General features: G+C 36.9%; 1 protein-coding gene across 1 annotated transcript in view; it reads right to left on the reverse strand.

Moving 5' to 3' along the window:
* Positions 1 to 23,910, reverse strand: part of DNAJC3 (DnaJ heat shock protein family (Hsp40) member C3) — a 73,817-nt gene that overhangs the window by 41,226 nt on the left and 8,681 nt on the right. Inside the window, exons 2-4 of the mRNA XM_063102989.1 lie at positions 18,089 to 18,199; positions 7,335 to 7,459; positions 4,936 to 5,010 (exon numbers count right to left, since the gene is read on the reverse strand). Of these exons, the coding sequence (XP_062959059.1) occupies positions 4,936 to 5,010; positions 7,335 to 7,459; positions 18,089 to 18,199 (311 nt within the window). The remainder of the gene's footprint in view (positions 1 to 4,935; positions 5,011 to 7,334; positions 7,460 to 18,088; positions 18,200 to 23,910) is intronic.

Below are 23,910 nucleotides of genomic sequence, written 5' to 3' on the forward strand. Positions count from 1 at the left end.
AATTTTCTCAAATTCTTCTAGAAAACTGAAGAGAAAGGTATTCATCCAAACTCATTCTACAAGGCCAGCATTACCCTGATATTAAAACCAGTCAAGAACATAACAAAAAAGGAAAACTACAGGCCAGTATCTCTGATGAACAACAGATGCAAAAATTTTCAAAAAAATACTAGCAAACTGAATCCAGCAGCACATTAAAATGCTCATATACTATGATCAAGTGGGATTTATCCCAGGTGCAAGTGTACTTGAACATATACAAATAAATAAATGTGATAAATCTCATCAACATCCCTTCATGATAAAAGCTCTCAAGAAATTAGGTATAAAAAGAACATACCTCAACACAATAAATGCCATATATGACAAACACACACCAACATGATACTGAACAGGGAAAAAGCTGAAAGTCTTTCCTCTAAGAACTGGAATACGACAAGGATGACCACTCTCACCACTCTTATTCAACATAGTACTGGAAGTCTAGCCCAAGCAATTAGGGAAGAGAAAGAAATAAAGGGCATCCAAATTGGAAAGGAGGAAGTCAAACTGTTCCTGCTTCAGATGACATATCTTATACATAGAAAACCCTAAAAGCTCCACCAAAAAACTCTTAGAACTCATAAAGGAATTCAGTAAAGTTGCAGGGTACAAAATCAACATAGAAAAATAAGTAGCATTTCTACACACCAATAATGAACTAGTAGAAAAAGAAATCAAGAAAGCAATCCCATTTATAATAGCTACAAAAAATAAAATAAAATGCTTAGGAATAAATTTAACCAAAGTGGTGAAAAATCTCTACAAGGAAAACTATAAAACACGGATGAAAGAACTTGTAGAAGACCCAAAAAAATGAAATGATATCCCATGTGCCTGGACTGGAAGAATTAATATTATCAAAATGACTATACTACCCAAAGCAATCTATAGACTTAATGCAATCCCTATCAAAATACCAATGACTTTCTTCACAGAAATAGAAAAGGCAATCTACATTCCCGCCAACAATGTATGAGTTCCCATTTCTCCATATCCTTGCTACTAAATGCTTAAAATTTAATCAATTTTATATATGTTAAGTAAGTTTTTTTTTTTTAATACTCTTATTTCATGACTCTGTTTCCCTCTCTACCACTTATATCTCTTGGGCAGCATTGATCAAACAAAGGGTATACATGTGGATTTTCCAATTATTAATCTGAATTTTAAGTCCCATAATAATGAATTTGGGCAAACTAAGTATTTTGGGTAACCTAAGTTGACTTCAAATAAAATTTATAAAATACTTATGAAATACATGAATTCTTCTCTAAAACCAAATCCAATCTAATTACAATTATTCTTACACACATACAAAATTGTTGTTAGCATAAATTTTAAGAATGGCTTTTGCAGTTTTAAGATTTAGGTTGGTTTCCCATCTTTATGTCCATCTGCATTATTCCTCATAGGTTTAAGTACAAGTTGAGGGCTGGCCAGTTAACTCACTGGATAGATCACGGTGCTGATAACACCAGCTAGCCACCAAAAAAAATTAAGTACAAGTTGAGTACTTTCCTGATGAAATAATCATGAAAAGATCACTCCATTCAAAAACTGGAATTAAAAACAACAGCATTCCCCCCCCCCAAAAATAGGCATACATTTTAAATAACATGTAGAGATCTGTATACTTAATTATAAATTACTGATGAAAGAAATAAAAGAAGACTTAAATAAATGGAGAGACATACTATGTCCATGAGTTGGAAGACTCAACATAATAAAGATGTCAGTTCTCCCCAAATTAATTATAGGTATATTGCAATTCCTATTAAAATATCAGCGAAGTCTTTCCTGTAAACATAGACAAGTTTATTCTAAAATTTATATGGAAAGGCACAGGCCCTAAAATACTGCATCTAAAACAGTCTTGAAAGAGAAGAATAAAAGTGGGGAAGAATCACTTCACCCAATATTAGGTCCTGCTATTGTTAAATTAAATAAGCGGAAGGCCATTGGCCTGAAGTGTATCCATACTTTGGGTTCCTACTTAACAAACTACAACCTAACTTAGTATAAAACAAACTGAAACCTAACTTAACAACAGCCCAAATTCAGTCAGTCATAAGTAGCCGAGCTTCAGCCAATCACAGGAAGCCAACTAATCAGATGATGTCCAAATAAGACAAAGGCAGAGCTGCAACCAATCAAGCTGCTTCTGTACCTAACTTCCATTTTCTACCTATACTCACTGCCCACAGGGTGGATACCAGTTTTCTGAACCTTTTCTGGTTCTGAGTATCGCCCAATTCATGAATTGTTCTTTACTCAAATAAACTCTGCTAAATTTAAATTGTCAAAAGTTTTTCTTTTAACACTGTCTAGCTACAGTAATCAGGAGTGTGTGGAAATGGCAAAGGTACCAACACACTGATCAGTGAAACAGAACAGAAAGCCCGGAAAGAGACCTGCACAAGTGCAGCCAACTGATTTTTGAAAAAGATGCAAAAGCAATTCAGTGAAGGAAAGAAAGCCTTTTCAAATTATGGTGCTGGAGTAATGGGATACACAAAGGCAAAACAAATTAACCTAGACCTAAATCTCACACATTATACAAAAATTTACTGAAAATTGATCATAGATTTAAATGTGAAACATAAAACCAGGGCTGGCTGGTTAGTGTTTTAACACCAAGGTCAAGGGTTCAGATCCCAGTACTGGCCAGCTACCAAAAAAATAAAATAAAATAAAACTTTTAGAACATAGGAGAAAAGCTTTAGAACACAGGCCTTGGTGAACAGTTCTCAGACATGACACCAAAAGCACAGTCCATAGACTAAGTAAAAAAGAAAATCGATAAACTGGACTTCATCAAAACTGAAGACTTTTGTTCTGTAAAAGACCCTGTGAAGAAGATTAAAAGGTAATCTGCAGACTGGGAGAAAATATTTGCAAACCATATACCTGATGAAGTGTCTGAAATATATAAAGAACACCCAAAACACAGCAGCGCAAAAGCAAACAACCCAGTTAGAACACAGACAACTGACATGAACAGAAATTTCACTGAAAAGGATTTACAGATGGCAAATGACCACATGAAAAGATGTTCAGCATCATCAGCCATGAGGGAAATGCAAATTAAAACCACAATGTGACAAGACTACACAACTATCAGAATGACCAAAATTAAAAATAGTGACAATACCAAGTGCCGGCAAGGTTGCAAGGAATGTAAAATTGTATAGTCACTGTGGAAAGCAATCTGGTGGTTTCTTATAAAACTAAACATACAATTACCATACAACCCAGCAACTGCACTCCTGGGAATTTATCCCAGGGAAATGAAAATTTACGTTAACACCAAAACCCCTAGAAAAATGTTCACAGAAGCTTTATGTGCAACAGCCAAAAAACGGAAATAACTCAAATGTCCATCAACTGATGAATGGATAAATAAAATGTGTCATATACATACTACAGAACACTCAGCAATTAAAAGGAACAAACTAGGTAATATATGCAAAAATTTGAATAAATCTCCAGAAAATTATGCTGAGTAAAAAAAGTCAATTACAGAAGGTTATATAACATTTAAGTCCATGTATATATATATATATAAAATATTTCAGAAAAATCAAAATTGAACAAATGAATAACAAATTAGTGGCTGCCAAGAGTCATGGATAAGAGGCCAGAATGGGGTAAGAAGGAAATGGGTGTGGCTATAAAAGGGCAACAGGAGGGATCCTGGTGGTGATAGAACTGTTTGGTGTCTTAACTGTGGTGATGGACACAGGAACTGACATATGTAATAAAGTATACAGAACTGAATACACACACACAGAAATGAATACTAGTAAAACTGAAGAAATCTGAAGAGACTGGTAGATTGTATCAATGTCAATTCCTGTTTGTAATATTGTACTATAGTTTTACAAGATGTTATCATTGGGGAAACTGGGTAAAGGGTACATGGGATCTCTTTTGTATTATTTCTTACGACTGCATGTGAATCTACAATTATCTCAGTAAAATTTTAAAATAAAAATAACCTATTTTTTATTTTATTTTTATAAATAATAAAATAAATATTATTATTAAATAAGAATTTTTCCATTAAAAATAAAAGATTATGTAATGCAGATGCACATTCTACTGGAAGAATCCCTATAACAAAAGCAAGGGCAGTTTTAAGAACACACTAAAGGTTTTTTAGATCTATCTGTAGATGACTGAGTATTGTAACAAGGGTTATGACAATGTTAGAAATTTTAGTTTTATTTTCATAGTGGATATCATCATATTAACTAAGTATTTTGATAAACTACAAAAAATGCAAATAATAAGCAATGGGTTATATATCTTTTCTAGACCACTCCAGAAACAAATCCATGTAAAACAAAAATGCAGGTCTTAAAACAAATCAAGTGAGGGCATAAAGAAATCAGCTGTCTCTCTCCAAATCGCTTTTTAGTACTGGTATAAATCCCCTTCAATGGCACATAATCTATAACATTCCCCAACAAATCCAAAGCACTTTATGCTTTGTAAAGAAGCCATAATGGATGACTACAAAATTTCCTTTTAAGAATGTTTCAGTATTCCTCTCAAATCAAATGGAGGGTTTCCCAAATCACTTAAAAGACTTTAAGAATAGCTCAGCTGACATCTCTTGATTCTTATAGAGGACAAAGCAGAATAAGTGAGCTACATAAACTGAGTTAGGATTATATATCCATTGTGTACACTTTATCTTCCAACTGTTAACACGATTCTTTGATGTCAGTCACCAAATATTAATTCAGAACTCTGATTCTTACATACACAAATCAGACTATTTTCTCTTTTAGCTATAAAATTATTAAATGTCTTCATACCAAAAAAGGTCCAATATATTCTCTCAAAATAATGTCTTCTTTGAGCAAGTACAAATTAAACTTAACTTACCACTTTTTTAAAATCATCTTCTGCTTCGTCAAGTTTTCCTTGTTTGAGTAATAAGTGACCTCTCTGTAATCTTGCCTACGGGAAAAAAAAAGGAAGGGTGTTCTGAGTACTACACATTTCTAAATTTTCTTTAAACACAAAGAATAAAACTAAATAAGCTAATGAAGTTTTTAATAAATATTTTTCCAGTGCTCATTTGACTTGGCACTGAGAATAATTCCTAGAACTAATGAATGTGTATAATTTCTGTTAAAGTATGCTTCCTTAAAAATACTTTTTGCTCTACCCCCAAAAACTGAAAACATGTCACACAAAAACCTGTACAGTGTGTTCATACCAATAGCCAGAAAGTGGAAACAATCCAAATTCCCATCAACTAATAACTCAATAAACAAATATGATATATCCATACAACGAAATGTTAATCAGCCGTAAAAGGGGATGACATGTTGATACTTGCTACTACATGAATAAATCTTGAAAACATTATGCTCAGTGAAAGAAGTCAGACATGAAAGGCCACATATTGTATGAATTCATCTATGTGAAATACCCAAAATGGGCAAATCCATGATAAGTGATTGCCAAGGGAGAGGTTGGAAATGGGGAATGACTGCTAATAGGTATAGGGTTTCTTTTGTAGGTGATAAAAATGTCTTGGAAACTAAATAGTGGTGATGATTGCACAACCTTGTAAATATGTTAAAAAACCGTGAACTTTTTAAAAATACTTTCTGCCATCATAATAACTCTTTGCCACTACAATACACAGATATTTCAAAAAGTGTGTGAAAAACAGAATTAAAAGATAATATAAATTCATGAACTTTCTGAAGAAGCCTCATTCTTCTTCAAGTTGTATAATTTGAAACTTTATGAATCAAAACTCTAGTTTGTTTTTTATTAACTCTCAACACAAATATTTACTCTACTAAAACTAGAATAACAATTCCTCTTCCCTTTTAACATGCATCAGTTTCTCCCCTTTCATCTTGGACATTCCTCTTCTAATGTGCCTAATCCCATGTCTTCCAAGAATACTAACTCTCTCATGACCAATGTCTACCAGAAAACAGAAACCATATCGACATTCCACTTAAACTTACATATTATATTTACTATATATAAAATTTCCCTAATCCTCTCTTAAAAACATCAGAACACATAAAAAGCTACATTAAAGCCATTTTAACTAGATAAAAGCTATCATAACACTTGGAAAATGGGCTACTTAACCTTTATAAAATGTTGTATTTAACTGTGTTAAGTAACAGACTAAATAAAAAATTGGCACTTGGGAAGGTCATCTTAACATAATAGTAATATTTCAAATCAAACATTCACTCCTGTATCTAATTAGTTATCACAAATCCTTTTTGGAATATGACAGGATATAAATAATACATGGTTACAAGTTAACTGTGAAATCATCTAACTCATCAATGGTTCTATTAGTTCTGCCTCTGAAAGCTCCCCCTCTGCCCCACTCCATAAGTCCCCTGTGCACACCTGTCACAGCCCTTACAGTGAGATATCATCAGAATATTCCATTAGACTACAACTTTCTCCACCTCTGAAATTTGTGTGTTGGTTCCAGGGAAGTACCTTGATAATTTGGCATTGTATACTCAGCACAAACCACTGCTTAATTGAGCTATCCCCTCTTTATTCTTCCTGCTGCAGTCTTAACTGAAACTTGTCAGTCACCTGACAGCATCTTAATTCAGCTTCTTAATCAACTCATGTCTCAGCCTCACAACTTGCCCTATACTTCATTCTCCACACAGATTAGTATTTCTAAACAACAAAGTTAACATTAATGCCAAGCTTCTACAAAACCACCTAGTACACCCATTGTTAACTCCTTCACATATACCTTTGTTTTTAAGGATTTTAAGTTTCTTGTTCCCCAATACACTACATCACAGTAGCTTTGATATCCTCTAGCTATGCCTAGCATGCCAGTCCTGACTTTAAGAAATAAATGACCTTTTCCAAGTTCCCTTAAAGTTCCCTCTTAAAGAAAGTTTAGTGTATTTGGCTTCTGATGAATCTGCCTATGTAACAGGTAACCCAGTCATCACTAGACAACCCTGTCATCATTGATTTCAGGATCTCCTTGGTGGGAAGGAAGGCAGGCCCTTCCTATCCACAGTGAACCTAGTTTTGAAGAAAACTCATTGATCATCTCTTTCCTATTAATGACATCTTAATGAAAACACCCCCTTTTTAGTAATCACATTGTTTGTGAGAGTCTGATTCTTTAAATCTCTTTCTAATCTCTTCTGAAATCATTGGAATTGAAATAAAAAATACTCAACTCATTGCAAAAGAATAGTTTTAAAAATAAACTTCAATTTGTAAGCATCTAAAAAGAAAGAAAGGTTAGATACACTTACTGCAGTGAAATCCATCTTCAATTCAATCACTTTAGTTAAATCAGGAAGTGCTGCTTTTGATTTGCCCATAGCTAAAAAGACAGTAGCTCTCCGATAATAAGCAATATAGTTATCAGGGTCACCATCTGAAAATTAAAATAATGAGTTCTCAGTAATCTATTCAAAAAAACCAAATCACCTGAAGAGTATTAGAGTTTGCAATTCTATTAAGAAAGGCATTAAGAAAAGTATTTCCTCATCAAAAATGAATCATGGTGACTAGCAAGATCACTGCAAAAAAATCTAGAGTAGGAGTTGGCAAGCTATAGCCCTTGAGCCAAATCCAACCCAGAGACTTCAGTTAAGAATGTTTTTTTATATTTTTAAAGAGTTGCCAAAAAATAAAATAAGAAAAATATGAGATTGTATGGCTGCAAAGCCTAAAATATTTATCTGGTACTTTAGAAAAAAAATTTTGTGAAGCCCTGGTCTAGAATATTATATATTCAACTCATAATTCTTATAAGTATGCAATTTTGTCTTTGCTGAGATTTTCTAAGTGAAATACTGGTTAAGAAAGTGGACCATGCATTTATTTACAGGATTTTAGAAAATTACAGACTTCTAATTAAACAGATAAATTGAATGTGCAATCTCTGCTCCCTCACACACTCCAACTAAAATGGAAGGAAATAATGGTACAAACCACAGGGGCAAAGGAGGAGAACGGAAATGACAGTGAAACTAGAAACAGAGACTAGAGAAGTTAACATTTGAAAGAAGAAAAGCAGATAGACGGATGAGTTAGGTTTTTGAGCTAATTCCACTTGGCTCAGCACCTGAAGGAGTGAATTTGATGTGAAGCAAATCTCATGCTGCAGAACAATCCTTCTAGAAGGCTGTTCGGAAATATATACATATCAAGAATCTTAAAACTGATCTTGACCAAAGCCAGCCATCCATCGTAAAAGATCTACAATTAGAACTCTCTAAAAGTTCTACCCATGAAAGTCTTACCATTTGGAAAATATTACAATAGGAAATACTTGACAGGATAGTACATAATCATTCAAAATTATGGTTTTGAACAGTTGTTAACAGCACTGAAAACCACCTGAAGTACTGCCAGGGGAAGGTGGAGCAGAACAAGAGAATAGGCTATACAATCAAATATGAAAGAAGATGTACAAATGGCCAATAAGCACATGAAAAGATGCTCACCTTCACTAATCAATATGCAAATGCAAATCAAAACCACACTGAGATACCACTTCACACCCATTAGGATGACTATTATCACTCACACACAAAAAGAAAATAACCGAGTGTTGGTAAAGAGAGAAATTGTAGCCCTTGTGCACTGCTGGTGGGAATGTAAGATGGTATAGCCACTGTGGAAAACAGTAAGGTGACTTCTCAAAAAATTAAACATAGAATTGCAATGATTCAGCAATTATACCACATATGTACCCAAAAGAATTGAAAAAAGGGTTCAAACATATATTTATTTGTACACCCATGTTCATAGCAGTATTATTCACAATAGCCCAAAGGTGGAAATAGCCCACATGTCCATTAATGGATGAATGGATAAATGAAGTGTGGTATATACATACAATGGAATATGATTCAGCCTTAGAAAGGAATGAAATTGTGATTCATTCTATAATACGGAAGAATGCTGAAAACACTACGCTAAGTCAAATAAGCCTAGACACAAAAGAACAAATATTTTATGATTCCACTTATAGGAAACACCTACAATAGTCAAATTCATAGAGACAAAAAGTAGAATGGTAGTTGCCAGGTGGTAGAAATGGTTAACTATTGTTTAAAGGGACAGAGTTTCAGCTTGGGATGATGAAAAAGTTCTGGAGACAAATGTTTGCACAACAATGTGAACGCACTTAAAGCCACTGAACTGTGCACTTAAAAATGGTTAAAATGGTAACTTTTGTTAGGTACATTTTCCACAGTAAAAAAAAGTAAAAGAAAGAAAATGAGGCAGCCAGAAAAAAAGTCTTTTCTGAAAAAAGAATTGGGCATTTTAACAATAAAGAAAACCAAACTTTTTTTTCTTAAATCTAAAAAAGTAAAGTAAAAAGTAAAGTGAAGTAAAGTAAACTAAAGTGAATTGAAGTGAAGTAAAAGTAAAAGTAAAGTAAGTTAAGTAAAGTAAGTTAAGTAAGTACATTAGTACGTATGTAAGTAAATAAATACATACATACATACAAAAAAACCATATTATCCCAGCTAAGTGTCACTGAAATTTCTTTCCCGATCAACAGCAAAGTCAGTAGCCTATACATAGGGTATTCCTTACAAAACATTGTAATTTGTTTGAGGAGAGTAAGAAACAGAGTAACTATAGTAAGAGCATGTTCGATATAGAATATCTTTAGGTATGGTTTGTGTTTTATTTTGAATCTGCAATAAATTAAAATTTTATGGGTCTGGTCAGCACAATTGACCATAGAGTGATTTGACAGCTAAAGATTACTAGAACTTAAGCACCGCACCTAAGAGCAGAAGGCAATTCACTGCATGTCAACAGTAGTTATCTGAGCAGAGAAATTGGGTTTCCTTCTTTGTATTGTCCATATATTCCAAAATGTTTCACAATAAACATGGGTTACTTTTATATTCATTAATTTAAAGAAGCGTAAGTTCTTGTTGGGAAAATAGAATAATTTAATCAGGCTCCCCTCACCTCAGGGCCAGTTGGGGGTGGTTCAGTAAACAAATTGTGTGTGTGGGTGGGTGGAGTTAGTGCACATGCAGGTTGCCGCCACCTTTGCTGGCGACAGCCTCAGGCGGACGCTGCTTTGCGCAGCCATGCTTTTCAACCTACAGCTTCCAAGGACCTGTTTGGCAGTTACCTAGCTCATAGAGCTGCATGTAAGGGGTCTGGTGACCCAGCCTGGCGTGTGTGGGGTCTGGTGACCCAGTCTGTGAACGGGCTTGAGGGGTCTGTGAGTTCCAGACCCAGCCCTAGCTCAGGAACTGGCCCAGTTGGTGCAGGATTACTGGCAGGTAAAAGAGCCCAACAACTAGTGTGGTCCTGTAGCTAGACAACTGGCCTTGCCAACAGGATTGAGAGCTTTACAATTGGCGTAGTCAGCAGGATTCCAACATTAATTGTGTGGCAAGACAGTTCTCTATGGCATATTTACACTAACCAAAGAATAATAAGTACTGGAAATAACATGATTTAAGGTCTAGAGTTGATTTACACACACGTGTGCACACACACATGCACACACATCCATCATCTTCATATGTCCAAATCCTGCTCAATCTTTTTTTTTTTTTTTGTCTTTTTTTTGTGACCGGCAAGGGGATCGCAACCCTTGGCTTGGTGTCATCCGCACCGCGCTCAGCCCGTGAGCGCACGGGCCATCCCTACAGAGGATCCGAACCCGCGGCGGGAGTGCCGCTGCGCACCCAAGCTCCACACTCTCCCGAGTGCGCCACGGGGCCGGCCCCTGCTCAATCTTTGAGGCACAGCTCAAATGACATTTGATTACACATGTGAAAATAAACATTCCATTCTCTCCATTTCTATAACACTGTAATATCTACCTCTTATTGTATCTAACACTTAATCACCACTTACTGATATCAATTATTTAAATACACATCTCAGTCCAGAGAAAATAAATTCCTTGAGTGTTGGATTGATGTATGATTTTATTTGTGAATCTCCATAGCCCCTGGCCCACAGTAGATACTCAAATGAAAGGTAATGGAAACAAACTCCTAATTAACTGCAACAAACAACAACCCTGCAAAGTAAACCTCAGCCAACACTGAGACCTGCCTTGGACAAACAAGGGGTCTTAAGACAGCACAGAAAAGAGTCTTAAACAAAGGCACCTCACCAGGATATTCAGATCATTATCCCAAAAGGTACCTTGGCTAGAGAATGGCCATCTTTGGGGTAACAAAGACCAAGCAGGAAATTTCAGTTAGCCATTAACTTGGTAACTGATAATCATCAATTCCTTGAGGTTAGCAGAAGAAATGAGAAGCTGACCCTACAGCTGAAATTGCCCACAGACGAAATCATGACCCTAAAGGATCCTTCTCAAACATTTACTTCTTTTTATCTATTACACCCTCTTATGTTGATTTACTTTAGATGTTGCATGCTTAAAATAAGAAATTGAAACTAAGTTGTCTTATTTTCCTTACCTCCCTAATCAACCGCAAACAGAGGAAATCCAAGAGAAAGACAAGGCACCCTAGCTGATTATTAACTCACCTTCTTGCTTAAAGGAGAACTGCATCCACATTAGTTAGAGGTACGAGTCAGGTATTTTATGTTCCAGAGATGCTTGACTAAGGTTATTGTCTTTGAGCTCTCCCTAGAAGATAAGGACTCTGACCCCTAAAATAACATCAAGGGTTTGAAGCTGACCAGTCCACCAACTGCAGACTCCATGATGCCAAAGCACCCAGTCCATCGTGGGACCCAGACATCTGACTCAGACCCTCTGCTAATCCCATGACCAGCCTCCTCCTTTTCCTGCAGGACAAATCCCTCACCTCACCTTCCTGCCTCTTCCCCTTTATAAACCCCAGAACAGGCATCAGAAGGCGGGATGATTTCAGCCTGGTCATCCCCCAGATGCCGATTTTCTGAATAAACTTTCCAATCCTTGCGCCAACTTTTGGACTTTGAAGTCATTTGTTTAGTGGAGAGGGCAAGCCGAGCCTGGCTTCCAGTAACAATCCCACATAAAATCAGCAATAACATTTTCAAAAACATGTGTGGCTTATTTTTAACTCTGTATAAGGTTTTTTCAAGTAAAGAAGAATGCTATTGCTAGCTTTGGGCATTTTATGAAGAAGGCACTTCAGTAAAAATTGCATTGGACTTCTATTTGTAAAAAAACTTGACCATTCCAATCCATGCAGAAAAACCTCCAAAGATATATACGGCATAGTTTTTAATTAAATATCTGGTTATACATACATAAAAATTTCTATATACAATATTTCTGGGACATCCACTTTCACCAATTTTACTATTCGGTTTTTAGGTGTTCTTAAGATATGAGATGGGACTGGAACACCAATTTATAACACTGAACAAATAAAATAAGGAATCTGTGATACTGTGAAATATGTATATATCTAGTCTTCCTTCAGTTTCCTGACAGACATCTAAAACCCTGGTAATCTCAGGAGTGATAAGGGTGTCTCCTGCATTCTAACTAGATAACTGGTGAGTGAGGGCCCCTAAATAGCTTCAGAATGGGGGCTAGTTGTCTAGGGAACCAACTGTGTGACTATGTGATTAGAGGGTTGGAGCCCACAGTCCCACCCCCCAACCTCCAGGGAGCACAGCTGAAGGCTGAGTTGATCATCAATGGCCACTGATGTAATCAATCATGCCTATGTAATGAAGCCTCCATAAGAAAAAACATTAGGACGGGATTGGGAAGAGCTTCCACAAAGCTGAACCCCTGGAAATTCCTGGAGGGCACTCAAAGAGGGCATGGAAATTCCTTGCCCCTCTCCATATGCTTTTCCCCATGCATCTTTTCCATCTGGCTGTTCATCTGTATCCATTGTAATCCCCTTTATAATAGATGGATAAACGTAAGTGTTTCCCAGACATCTGTAAACCAATCTAGCAAATTAATCAAACCCAGAAGAGGGTTGTGAGAACCCCGATTTATAGCCAGTCTCTCAGAACAACCTGGGGGCTGCAATTGGCATCTGAAATGGCAGATAGTCTTGTGAGACTGAGCTCTCAACCTGTGGGATGGGATCTGACACCACCTCCAGGTAGACAGAGTCAGAACTGAATTGAATTGATACTCAGTTGGTGTCTACTGAAGATCTGTAGGGTTGCTTGGTGGGGAGAAATTCCTAGGCATTTTGGTGAGCAGAGGTCACAGAAGTATTCTGTGTTGTGAGAGTTTAGTAGGAGAAACTGAGTTTGTTTTTACCTATATCCTCAGAGAATCAAATGGCAGTGGTTTAACATATGAACCAAGAATCAATTTGCTTAGAGGCATGAGGTCACTTGTATGGTAAATCAAAATATCCTTCCTGGCTCTTCATCTTAAAATACCAATAGTTCCTAGAACTAGAGTCTATTCCCACACAATTGTGTGTGAAGCAGCAACTGAAACAAGAATTGGACTAAGAAAAATCACAGTTTCTTACAAGAATTGATACCCTTGAAAATAATCACTTTCCTGATTATCCATTCAATATAATATACAATACAGTTCATTATGTAAATCATTTACAAGCCTACATATGGAAATAATGGATTTCATTTAAAACTACAGCATTCAAATCACTATACTAGTTTATTAGAAATTTGAACATGGGGAGATAGACTTAAGGTCTACTAGGAATTCTAAAACTATCAATTGAAATATAAGAAAATTAGCCTTACTAAAGACAATAAGACTGGGGAAATACATCAGAAAGCCAATTACAAATGATGCTGTAAATGGTACTAGTGAGAGGCAGAGGGAACAACACCCTTGCCTGGATATAGAAAATTTTATTCTTGTTCGTGGATTACCCAACTCTGCTCAATCATTCATTCAAGCATTTACTGAGCATCTAGCAGATTCCTCTAAACTGGAATATGACCTTTGGAAAGTCACTGGAGCACTGTTTCCTTCTATTTAAATATGAACAGTAATGGTCCCCACATCAACAGGGAGGCTCAAAGGTGATGAGAAAGCATCATGATATGTTTAAGTGACATATGTAGATATGGCTTTTGTTTTTTAACTGAGCAAAAACTATGTAAGTGTAGTACTGGTTTTCTTACCAAGCTAATGGAGAAACTTATCATTTCAGACAGGCCCACCATTTAATCTACCATGTGAGTGGGACATGCATTCATGCCATATGTACCTAAGACACTCTGTAAGGTCTATCAAAGAAATTATTTCAGACCCTAGAATTCATTATCCCCATAAGACCATGCTGCAGAAATGACAGGCAGGGCATGCTTCACACCTGCACAGCAGTTTTCTCTAATATTAAACCTAAACAAAACTTGTGTCTGACTACTTCATGACATTGAAATAGACACAACTGTATCAGAAGACTATCTGAAAAGTGATACCTACCTCTTCCTTAAATCACACTATTTCCAATAGATCAAAAATATTTCCCAATCAGTTCCACATCTTAAAACTCCCCAAAAAACATTTATATGCCAGATAAACTTTTTTTAAATCAAATCCACCAATAGATCTGTCCAGTATGGAAACAATTATGTTGCTATTGAGTTTTAATATGTGAAGCTTTTATTATGTAAAAACGTAATAAAAAAATACCGTGCTCAAGTAATTTTCAAAACATACCAAATAATTTTTCAAAAATGAAAATGTATGACAGGGAGTCACAACCATAAATAATGTCAACTGTGGCATTATAATAAAAAATGATCTGATACAATGCTAGTAACCAATGTCTATCACAAATTTTAACATCGATTTTTTTTTTTTTTTTTTAAAGAAGACCAGTAAGAGGATCTTAACCCTTGACTTGTTGTCAGCACCACACTCTCCCAAGTGAGCTAACCAGCTATCCCTATATAGAGATCCGAACCCTTGGCCTTGGTGTTATCAGCGCGACACTCTCCCAGGTGAGCCATGGGCCAGCCCTCAATTTTCTAATTATGGGAGAAGTTAAAGAAATATATCACCATACTTAAAAGTTGAGAAGTACAAATATTCTAAAACGTGTGTGTGTGTGTGTGTGTGTTTGGCAGTACAGGGATCCAATCCGAACCCTTGACCTTGATGTTATAACGCCATGCTCTAACCAAATGAGTAACTGGCCAGCTCTCAAACATTTAAAATTTTTTGTAGTCAGTTTAAAGCAATGTGTTAAAACATAGATGATATTTTACCACAAGTGATCAGCTTACATTTTAAAAGCTCTATGACCTACAGCAGTAAGTGCATAACTTGTTATTGTAGAAGTCACTAGACCTGGACTATTAGCAAGTTACTCACAGTTAGTAAGAGGCACTCACTCACTCACTGAGTTACCTGAAGCAGTTAATGCAGTCATACTAAAGATCTGATGTTTGCTAAATAAGGCAACTGAAATATAGCAACTACAGTTCTTTTCTGATAAACACTCATCTCATAAGAGATTCAAAAGACCGTGACACCCCATCACTGTCTACTATATATTCCCATCATACACAATTTAAACTTAATTTTCTATAGTTTGTTATGAGCAATCAGTGTTTTATACAAACTAAAATGATAAATGTTCTCAAACTACACTGGTCTTCCTCAGAAATTATGATGTACCCCATCTGCAAATCACTGCTACTTGCTAAGTCACAGTGAATGAAATAACACTGTTATTTGAATTCTAAATTCAGTAGCAATGTTTCCTATTTTCCCTTTACTGAATTTTACCAATAAATTACCATGTTTTAGCTTTACCGATTTACATCTTTCAGTGAACACAGTAATATTTTACTGGATATTTGGGGGAAAAGCCATTTCAAGAAGTCTTGTATTGCAATGGTGAAGCTAAAGAAAAACAAGTAGTCATTTAAAAATGACTTTAACAATATGCCATAGCCCTAGATGTTTCTGTTAAATGTGAAACACAATAAAGTATAAAATAGGAAGAAGATATAAACTTCCACAAATACTTTCTGGTAGTAGGTAAGAATCAATATTTTGTTTTAAGAAATGCTTTTTCTAAGACAATAACTGAAAAAAATTTTAATTACCATGCTGAAGCACTAAAGACAGTTTGAATCACCAGAAAAAGCATGGACTTAGTAATGATGTGGTTATATAGTAAATGGCCCTTACTGAAAAGTATCTTGTATAAATGTTGTGCCAAGTAACTAGCACTTCATTAACTTCTTGTGAGTTAATGACTGAAATGCAAACTTCCTAATAGAAACTCCACATAGTTAAGAAAACCCTGCTAACATATCAAATCTGTTTTTAGAAAAATCTCAATTTTCAAAGACAAAAAATAGATTTATTTCTTTATACTTTACACGCGTGATTGTACCCTATTTTCAAAGAACTCTTTATATTCATTATTCTCACTTAGTTTTCACAAAAATTCCTTTCAGTGGCACAGTAAAAACTGCTGGAAATTTGCAGGCAGCTTCTTTAAGCCTACATTTTCTTATATACTTGGACCAATGTCATAGGATTATCAAGTGGGAAAGCCAAGACTAAAATCTATGTTTCCTATTATTCCAGAGAGCTAATAACATCAGTAATAAAAATCTAAGTTTAAGAAAAAGCATATAGAAAAATATTGCCAAACCAAAACCTAACTACATTTTGTTTATATAGTAAATTACAACAATAGAATGATAGATAATTCTTCTGTCAGCACAACTGTATCTTATTAAAAGTACACCACCTCTTACCTGTCAAATTGTTGGCTGGTTACTCTGAACCACCCCAAATAAAGGAGAGTATGTATAATAAAAAATAGCTCTAAGGAAAGTCAATGTCAAACAGTCCTTGCACAAAAGTTCATGCAGTAATTCATAAGAAAACCAGTTAAGCCCTTACTTAGAGCCTATGGATTCTGATTATCTCACTTCTCACAGTCCTAATAGATTAAAGCTGCAATGGTAGTTGATACTACAGACAGACACAAGTAAACAGTAAGAAGTAATAGCATAAGAGGCAGTTGGAGTTTGACCAATACTGAAGAGGCAATAAAATGCAGGATCTCCCAAGGGCATCAAAGTAATCATCATATTGATAACCCAAGTCGTCAAGAAAATTAAACTGCATTCAGTGAAATCTATTTAAGAAGACAGAAAACTATATAATACATTGAGAAAAGTTTTCTGTGAAAATTATCCTGAATTATTCTTGGTACTTACAGTAATAACAAGCAACAGTTATCTGGAAAATTCTCTTGTGTTAGAAATATATGCATTCAAATATCACACATTTATTAATCTATTTTACCCAGAATCCTGCAAATATTTTTAAATGTTTTATTTAAACATGAAATAACGTTTATTTAAAATGTTATCAGAAAAGAGGGCTATTCCCAGCGACGACCACCAAGCCACTGCCAGAAGCACCCAGGCTCCTGAACCAGGACAGAGGGGAGCCGAGGGCCTCGGCCATGGCCCCCCACCCCAACACCTGCAACTAGCCCAGCAACGACCGATCCATCACAGGAAGCGCCCCAGGCTCCAGAGCCAGGGCAGTGGGGGATCGAGGGCTTCAGCCACACCACCGCCCCCGACATCTGCAATGAGCCCAGCGATGACCACCAAGCCACTACTAGAAGCCCTTTCGTCTCCCAAGCCAGGGCAGTGGGAGGCCAAGGGCTTCAGCCACACACCCCTAACATGCGCATCCAGCCCAGGAATGACTGAGCCAACACTGGAAGCCCCTGGGTCTCCCCTGCAGGAATGAGGGGGGTGCCACAGGCTTCAACCATGCCCACCCTTCTTCCTCCTTCTCCCACCCTATTTCATTCCCCTTCCCCATCCCTTTCCTCCCGAACTGCCTCACAACAATATCTTAGAATGTTAAAAAAAAAAAAAAAATTAACAAATAAACTTAAAAAAAAATCATGTTTAACCAGTTCTTCTCTTTTTTTCTCTTTTTCAGTTCCTTAAGATGGCAACGTTACTCATTTCTCCAGTTTTTCTGTCACCAATAAACATAATATAAATAAAATTTAAGAAAATTAAATTTAAAAAAGAGGGCTATTAATTGGAATTCCCAAGAGAGCTGTTGAGTTTGGTTTGGTTCCAAGATACAAACCTACTGCAGCATGAAACTGAGATAAGGCATCAGCTAGCTGTCCAGCTGCAAGTAATTTCTTGCCCAATTCAAGATGTTTCTCAACATCTGCATTTACTCCACAATCAGCACCTAAAAACAAATAAAAAAAAAATCAGTTAACTTTTCACAAACCAAGATTTAATTCTAGAAAACAAAATGTTGCTTTGTTAAGCTAGAATCTCACCTTAATGAATTAGTCAAGCACTTATTTAGTATCTACAATACGCTGTTCTAGGCATGGTCATGCACTATATAACAATGTTTCAGTCAATGAAGGATCACATGTAGCACAGTCATCCCATAAGATTATAATTGCTTTACCATACAGCCTGCGTGTGTGGTAGGCTATATACCATCCAGGTTTGTGTATGTACACTCTATGATGCTCACACAAAAACAAAATCACCTGAAGACTCATTTCTCAGAACATATTCCCGTCTTTAAGCAATGCATGACTGTATCTGGGATAAGTCAGCAATAGACAAAACCCCTGCCCCTCACTCACTCTCAGTACCTGACATTACAGTGGAAGAAGAAAGACATAAGTAGGTAAATTACACAGTATGTTAGGTAAAAAGTATTGTGGAAAAAGCTGAGCCATATGGGTGGGTCAGGACTGCAAGGGGCTTACAGTAATAATAAGGGGGTCAAGGGCAGGCCTCCTTGAGAAGCTAACATCTGAGCAAGACTTGAAGGAAGTGATGAACTCACCATGCAGACGACTAGGAAAAGAGCTCCCAGGAAGAAGGACCAGCTAGTCCAAGGGCCCTCAGTGAGGAGCATGAAGATATGTTCAGAAACAACAAGGAGGTCTGGATGGCTGCAGCAGAGCCAAGGAGACAGAAGTATAAGGTCAAAGAAGTAGAGGTCCTAATTATGCATGGCTCTGGGTTTTACTCTTGTTAAAATAGGGAGCTATTAAGGAATTATGAGTAGAATAACATGATCTCACTAACTGGACCAATTATTAATGTACTATACCTCAATTCTGAATTCACCCTCAGTACCTGCACTGCAATAATGGACTGGAGTTTTTAAGCACTTCTTCTTTACAGTGAACACAATGTTATACCTTGTCAATAAAGGATACTGAAGGGACGTGGCAGGAAGGACACCTCCTTGTTCTGCTTGATGTGTTTTACTTTTCTTCTGGTTCCTATTGTACGGTCTGTCACAGGGAGAACATCCTGCTGCATGGTATATGTGGAGAGGACATCCAGTGCTCTGCTCTAGCCATATGTCCAGGGGTCCAGGACCCTCAGCAAGCTGGCAGCCTCAGCCCAGGCACCACTTCCCAATGAGGACAACACACACTGCAGGTTTCACTCACAAGGCAGCACCCCAACTCTCCATGCACATAAGCCAACCAGCCTTTGCTTACCCCAGAACCATTTTCTGTTTTGTTAAGCTAGAATCTCACCTTAATGAATATCATATAGTCTGCTATTAATAGCCAAGTATTTACTGAGTACCTACAATGCACTGTTCTAGGTATAGTCATACACCATATAATAATGTTTCTGGCCACACCAACTCAGCAAACTTCTCCACCAGCAAACATGGGCTGCAACTATACCTTCTCCAATGAGGTCTGAACTTCAGCCCCCCTTCCAAATTAGCCCTTCCTTGGAACTATCTCTCAGCCCTAGAATACCCTTTAGAGTTCTCCTCACATCTTTACTCTCCTACCATAACTGAACAATTCTTTCCATTAAACTTCTCTTTTAAAAATTACTTTGTCGTTTGTCTCCTGAATGGACCCAGACTGATAAACAATTGGTATTAGGAGTGGTCCCACGAGACGGACCCACAAAGATGGGATTTGAGGATTGGTTTGGTCATCCCCTTGAGTTTGAGTGCAGTGCTGAGCTTCCTGCCAATGGGAAATGAGATACTAGTAATCCATAGTAGGTACTGGAATCAAATTAAGCTATCACTTGTGTTGACTGTCATGAAGTGCTGCCAACCGAGGCACATGTTTTGGAAGGCTAAGTGCTGCTGCACTTGACTACAATGGCAGAAATGATGAAAATAAGGACTGTGATGTGGGGTGGATTCTTTAGAGGGCACTAGAGCACCTACAGAGAGAAAATAACAAGCTCTGATATAACTCTCAGCTCAAGCCATGGTCTGAGAGCTTCCATGACAGCTCTAAAACAATCTCTTATTTCTTATAGCCAGAGCTCATTTAGCTGAAAATCAAACATAAAATAATAAGGGTTGCTTAATTAAAACAATAGTTGAATTTGCTGTCTCACCAAGTTTCTCCTGCGAAAGTTACAGCATAGACTAGTAAAGAAGGTGATCCTTAAATGTGGAATGTTAACATTTATTCTGACCAAGATTAAATGGTCCAATTTGAATCCCCAAATCCTTCTGGGCTGACCTTACCAAAAGACCAGAAGTAGCTTGCTTTCTCCCATCTGAGGAGACTAGCTTTCCAGTGCTTAAAAACCATTCGACAATCTTACCTAGGGCAGATGCCTTATAAAGGGATGCTCATCATTCTGAAGACCCACCCTAACCACTCCCATTGTCACTAACCCATGTCGACTCTCAGCAGGCTCCAGAGACACAGGTATATACTATGACTCCCCCCCAAAAAATTCTTTTTAACATCAAAAGAATTGCAAGACTTTATTGATAAACCATCAGAACCCCACAGAACATATATGGGAATGAATTCTAAAAGTGCTAGACCAAGGAGGTCTAATTACATCAGGTCTAATTCATTGATATGTGCTCATTTACTAAAGCAGAGAACAGCAAACTGTTTTCATAAATAAAGGTTTACTAGAACACAGTCATGCCCATTAATGAATGGGCCATATTTTCTATGGCTGCTTTTATGCTACATCAGTAGAGCTGTGACAAAACCCATATGGCCCACAAAACCCAAAATATTTACTACCTGACTGCTGTGCAATGACTGAATTCTGTCCCCCAAAGTTCAAGTATTAAAAGCTTAATTCTCACTGTAACTGTTTAGGGTGGGAAATCCTATTGTGATAATCAAAAGGTGGGGTTCTTGAAGAGGTGACTAGATTGTAAAACCTTGCTGTAGTGAATGGATTAATAATGGTAGTCAGAGGTATGGTTTTGAGGGCTTTAAAGGGAGAGCACATGAGAGTCTCTCTCTCTCTGCCCTACCACTTTCTGCCACATGAGACCCCTGCATTGCTATAAAGCCACCACCAAAGAAGACCCTCACCATATGTGTTCCTTGGACTTTGGACTTCCCAGCCTCCAAAACTATAAGCAATAAATTTTGTTTTCTTACAAATTACCCAGTTCTAGGTATTTTGTTATAAGAGAAACAGACTAATACACTGACCCTTTACAAAAAAGGTTTGCTTACTCCTATACTAGAAATCCCACATTGAATGTGTTAATTCACACAGCTGACAGTGATTCTAACAATTTACTTGGTAGGCTGACTGAAACCTGGAGTCAACAATGGCTTATTTTCAATAAGGCTGAGATTCCAGAGTTTCCCTAGCATGGTAAATGTTATTTAAGCCAGCCTCAAAGATTGGTGAGTTCATGGTTCTCACCAGACCAGAGCTTGTTTAGATGAACTTTGCTGTGGGTCCCCAATAAAAATAACCAGAAGATGTTCTCCTTTCATCTTGTTTTATGTCCTGAGATCTGGGCTTTGTGACCAGTAAGAATATTCTCTCTAGGCTCTGCCAGCCAGTGGGTGCAAGTTCAGCTTACATCAGACAACCAGCTGAATAGGCTAGGAGCCTGAGACAGCCTGAGACAAAGTGACGACAAACATTCTCTTTGTCCAACTATGCCAGCTCTCAGGACAGTTTGTCTCAATAAGAGGTCCTAGCCCATAAGGGCACTTATCTCATCCTTCCTTGCTTGGTTAGTGCTGGGAAACTCTCATTCCATTAGTGGCTGCCCAGTGTCCCAGATTAACAAGCCTGTGACTGGAGGGACTCCACCTTTCCAAGTGAGACCGGAGATACTGTTATCATAAACACCATAATCACTACCTGTAGCAATAAAGGCCTTTGCTTTATTAGTCTAATTCTAGTAGTGAACTTTTTGGATCACGGGGGCTGCATCTTCTGCAACTGTTTTGGGAACTCCACTTGCATCCACATGGTAAAAATTTATTCTAAGCCTAGAAAATTACTTCCAGATCTTTCCATGAAAAAGCTTACTGAATTAAGTTGACATTAGAATAAATACACTAATATTGAAGATCCTATTCATTAATGGCCAACTGATGGATCCTCTGAATTGAAAAAGAACTTCTAGACTTGAAAAACTTTTAGAGAGTTCTCATCCTAACAACCATCTTGGACCAAAGAGATTAAAAAACCTAAAAATGAAGATAACTGATATTCTTACAGATTCAAAAGGATGCAACATCCATAAAAAACAGACCATGAACCATGAATGTATGCACTCAAGGCTCTAACAATGGAGATGCAGTGGAGAACAAGATATAAGCAACATCATTTCTTAAGTGTCATGAAGCTAAGGTGATGGACAGCCTGAGGAAAGGAGGAGTACTTAATGTAGATAAACGGGTCAAAAAAGACTCCCTGAGAAGATAATGTTTGGGTTAAAACATAAATAACAAGGGGAGTGGGTAGGGGATCCTGAATTACAGAAAGCCTCCAGCATGCCAAAATCATGTCCAAGCAGGGAGAACATAACCAACCTCAACTTCATGGAATCTAAAGAAGACTCCAGCACAGTAAGCAAGAGAGAGAATAGAGGACACAGGCAATACAGATCACATTAGGCCTTGCAGGTCACAGTAAGAAATGCAGATTTTCTTCCAAGTACAAAAGGAAGCCATTAGAGTGGGTTTTAGCAAGGAACTGAAGATCTGATTTACATTTTAAAAAGATCGCTTTGGCTACAGTGTGGATTGGAGGCAGTCAAGAATGGAAAGAACTGTGGTGATGTGAACTAAGAATAGCAAGTTGCACTGCAGTATATACATTCTGATTTCGTGTGCACTTTACGATGTAATATGTATTACTGTATCAGTTAACTTTTTCCAGCAAGAACGTATTCACACATTACTTACACTTTTTAAAATTTAACAAAATAGACTGAGAAATGAGTCTTGATTTAAAATATTGCTGATAAAATGATCACTTGCAGTTGAAAACTTTTTTTAAGGAATATTTTGAAACACTATAGATCTATCACATTTTACAATTTTGTAGCCAATTAAGTCAGGGGAAAAAAGCAAAATAACTGCCCCAAACATTTTTGTTAAACTATAGTTCAAAGATATAACATTACAATCGGATACTGCAGAGCATATAACTAATACAGATTTTAAAACTTAAGTCTTTATCTTTTATAGGTAGTAAAATATAAATGAAATGACAGGATGTCTGATATGTGTTTCAAAATAATCAGTGGGTACAGATGAAATAATATCAGTCATGAGTTGGTAGTTGTTGAAGCTGGGAGATAAATGCATGGAGGTTATTATATCATTCACAACTTTTGTGAATGTCTGAAAATTTCCATAATATTTTTATTTTAAATTCCTTAAGGGTTTAGAGGTGAGGAAATAAGGTACAGATAGTGCATTCTGATTTTTTAAAAGATAATTTCTTTTTTTTCTTGTCTTTTTCGTGACCGGCACTCAGCCAGTGAGTGCACCGGACATTCCTATATAGGATCCGAACCCGCGGCGGGAGCGTCGCTGCACTCCCAGACCCGCACTCTCCCAAGTGCGCCACGGGGCCGGCCCTAAAAGATAATTTCTAATATAAACTATACACCCATTAACATTTATAGTTCCTAACATAAAATAA

This window comes from Cynocephalus volans, chromosome 7 (genome assembly GCF_027409185.1).
Source record: "Cynocephalus volans isolate mCynVol1 chromosome 7, mCynVol1.pri, whole genome shotgun sequence".
NCBI lineage: Eukaryota > Metazoa > Chordata > Mammalia > Dermoptera > Cynocephalidae > Cynocephalus > Cynocephalus volans.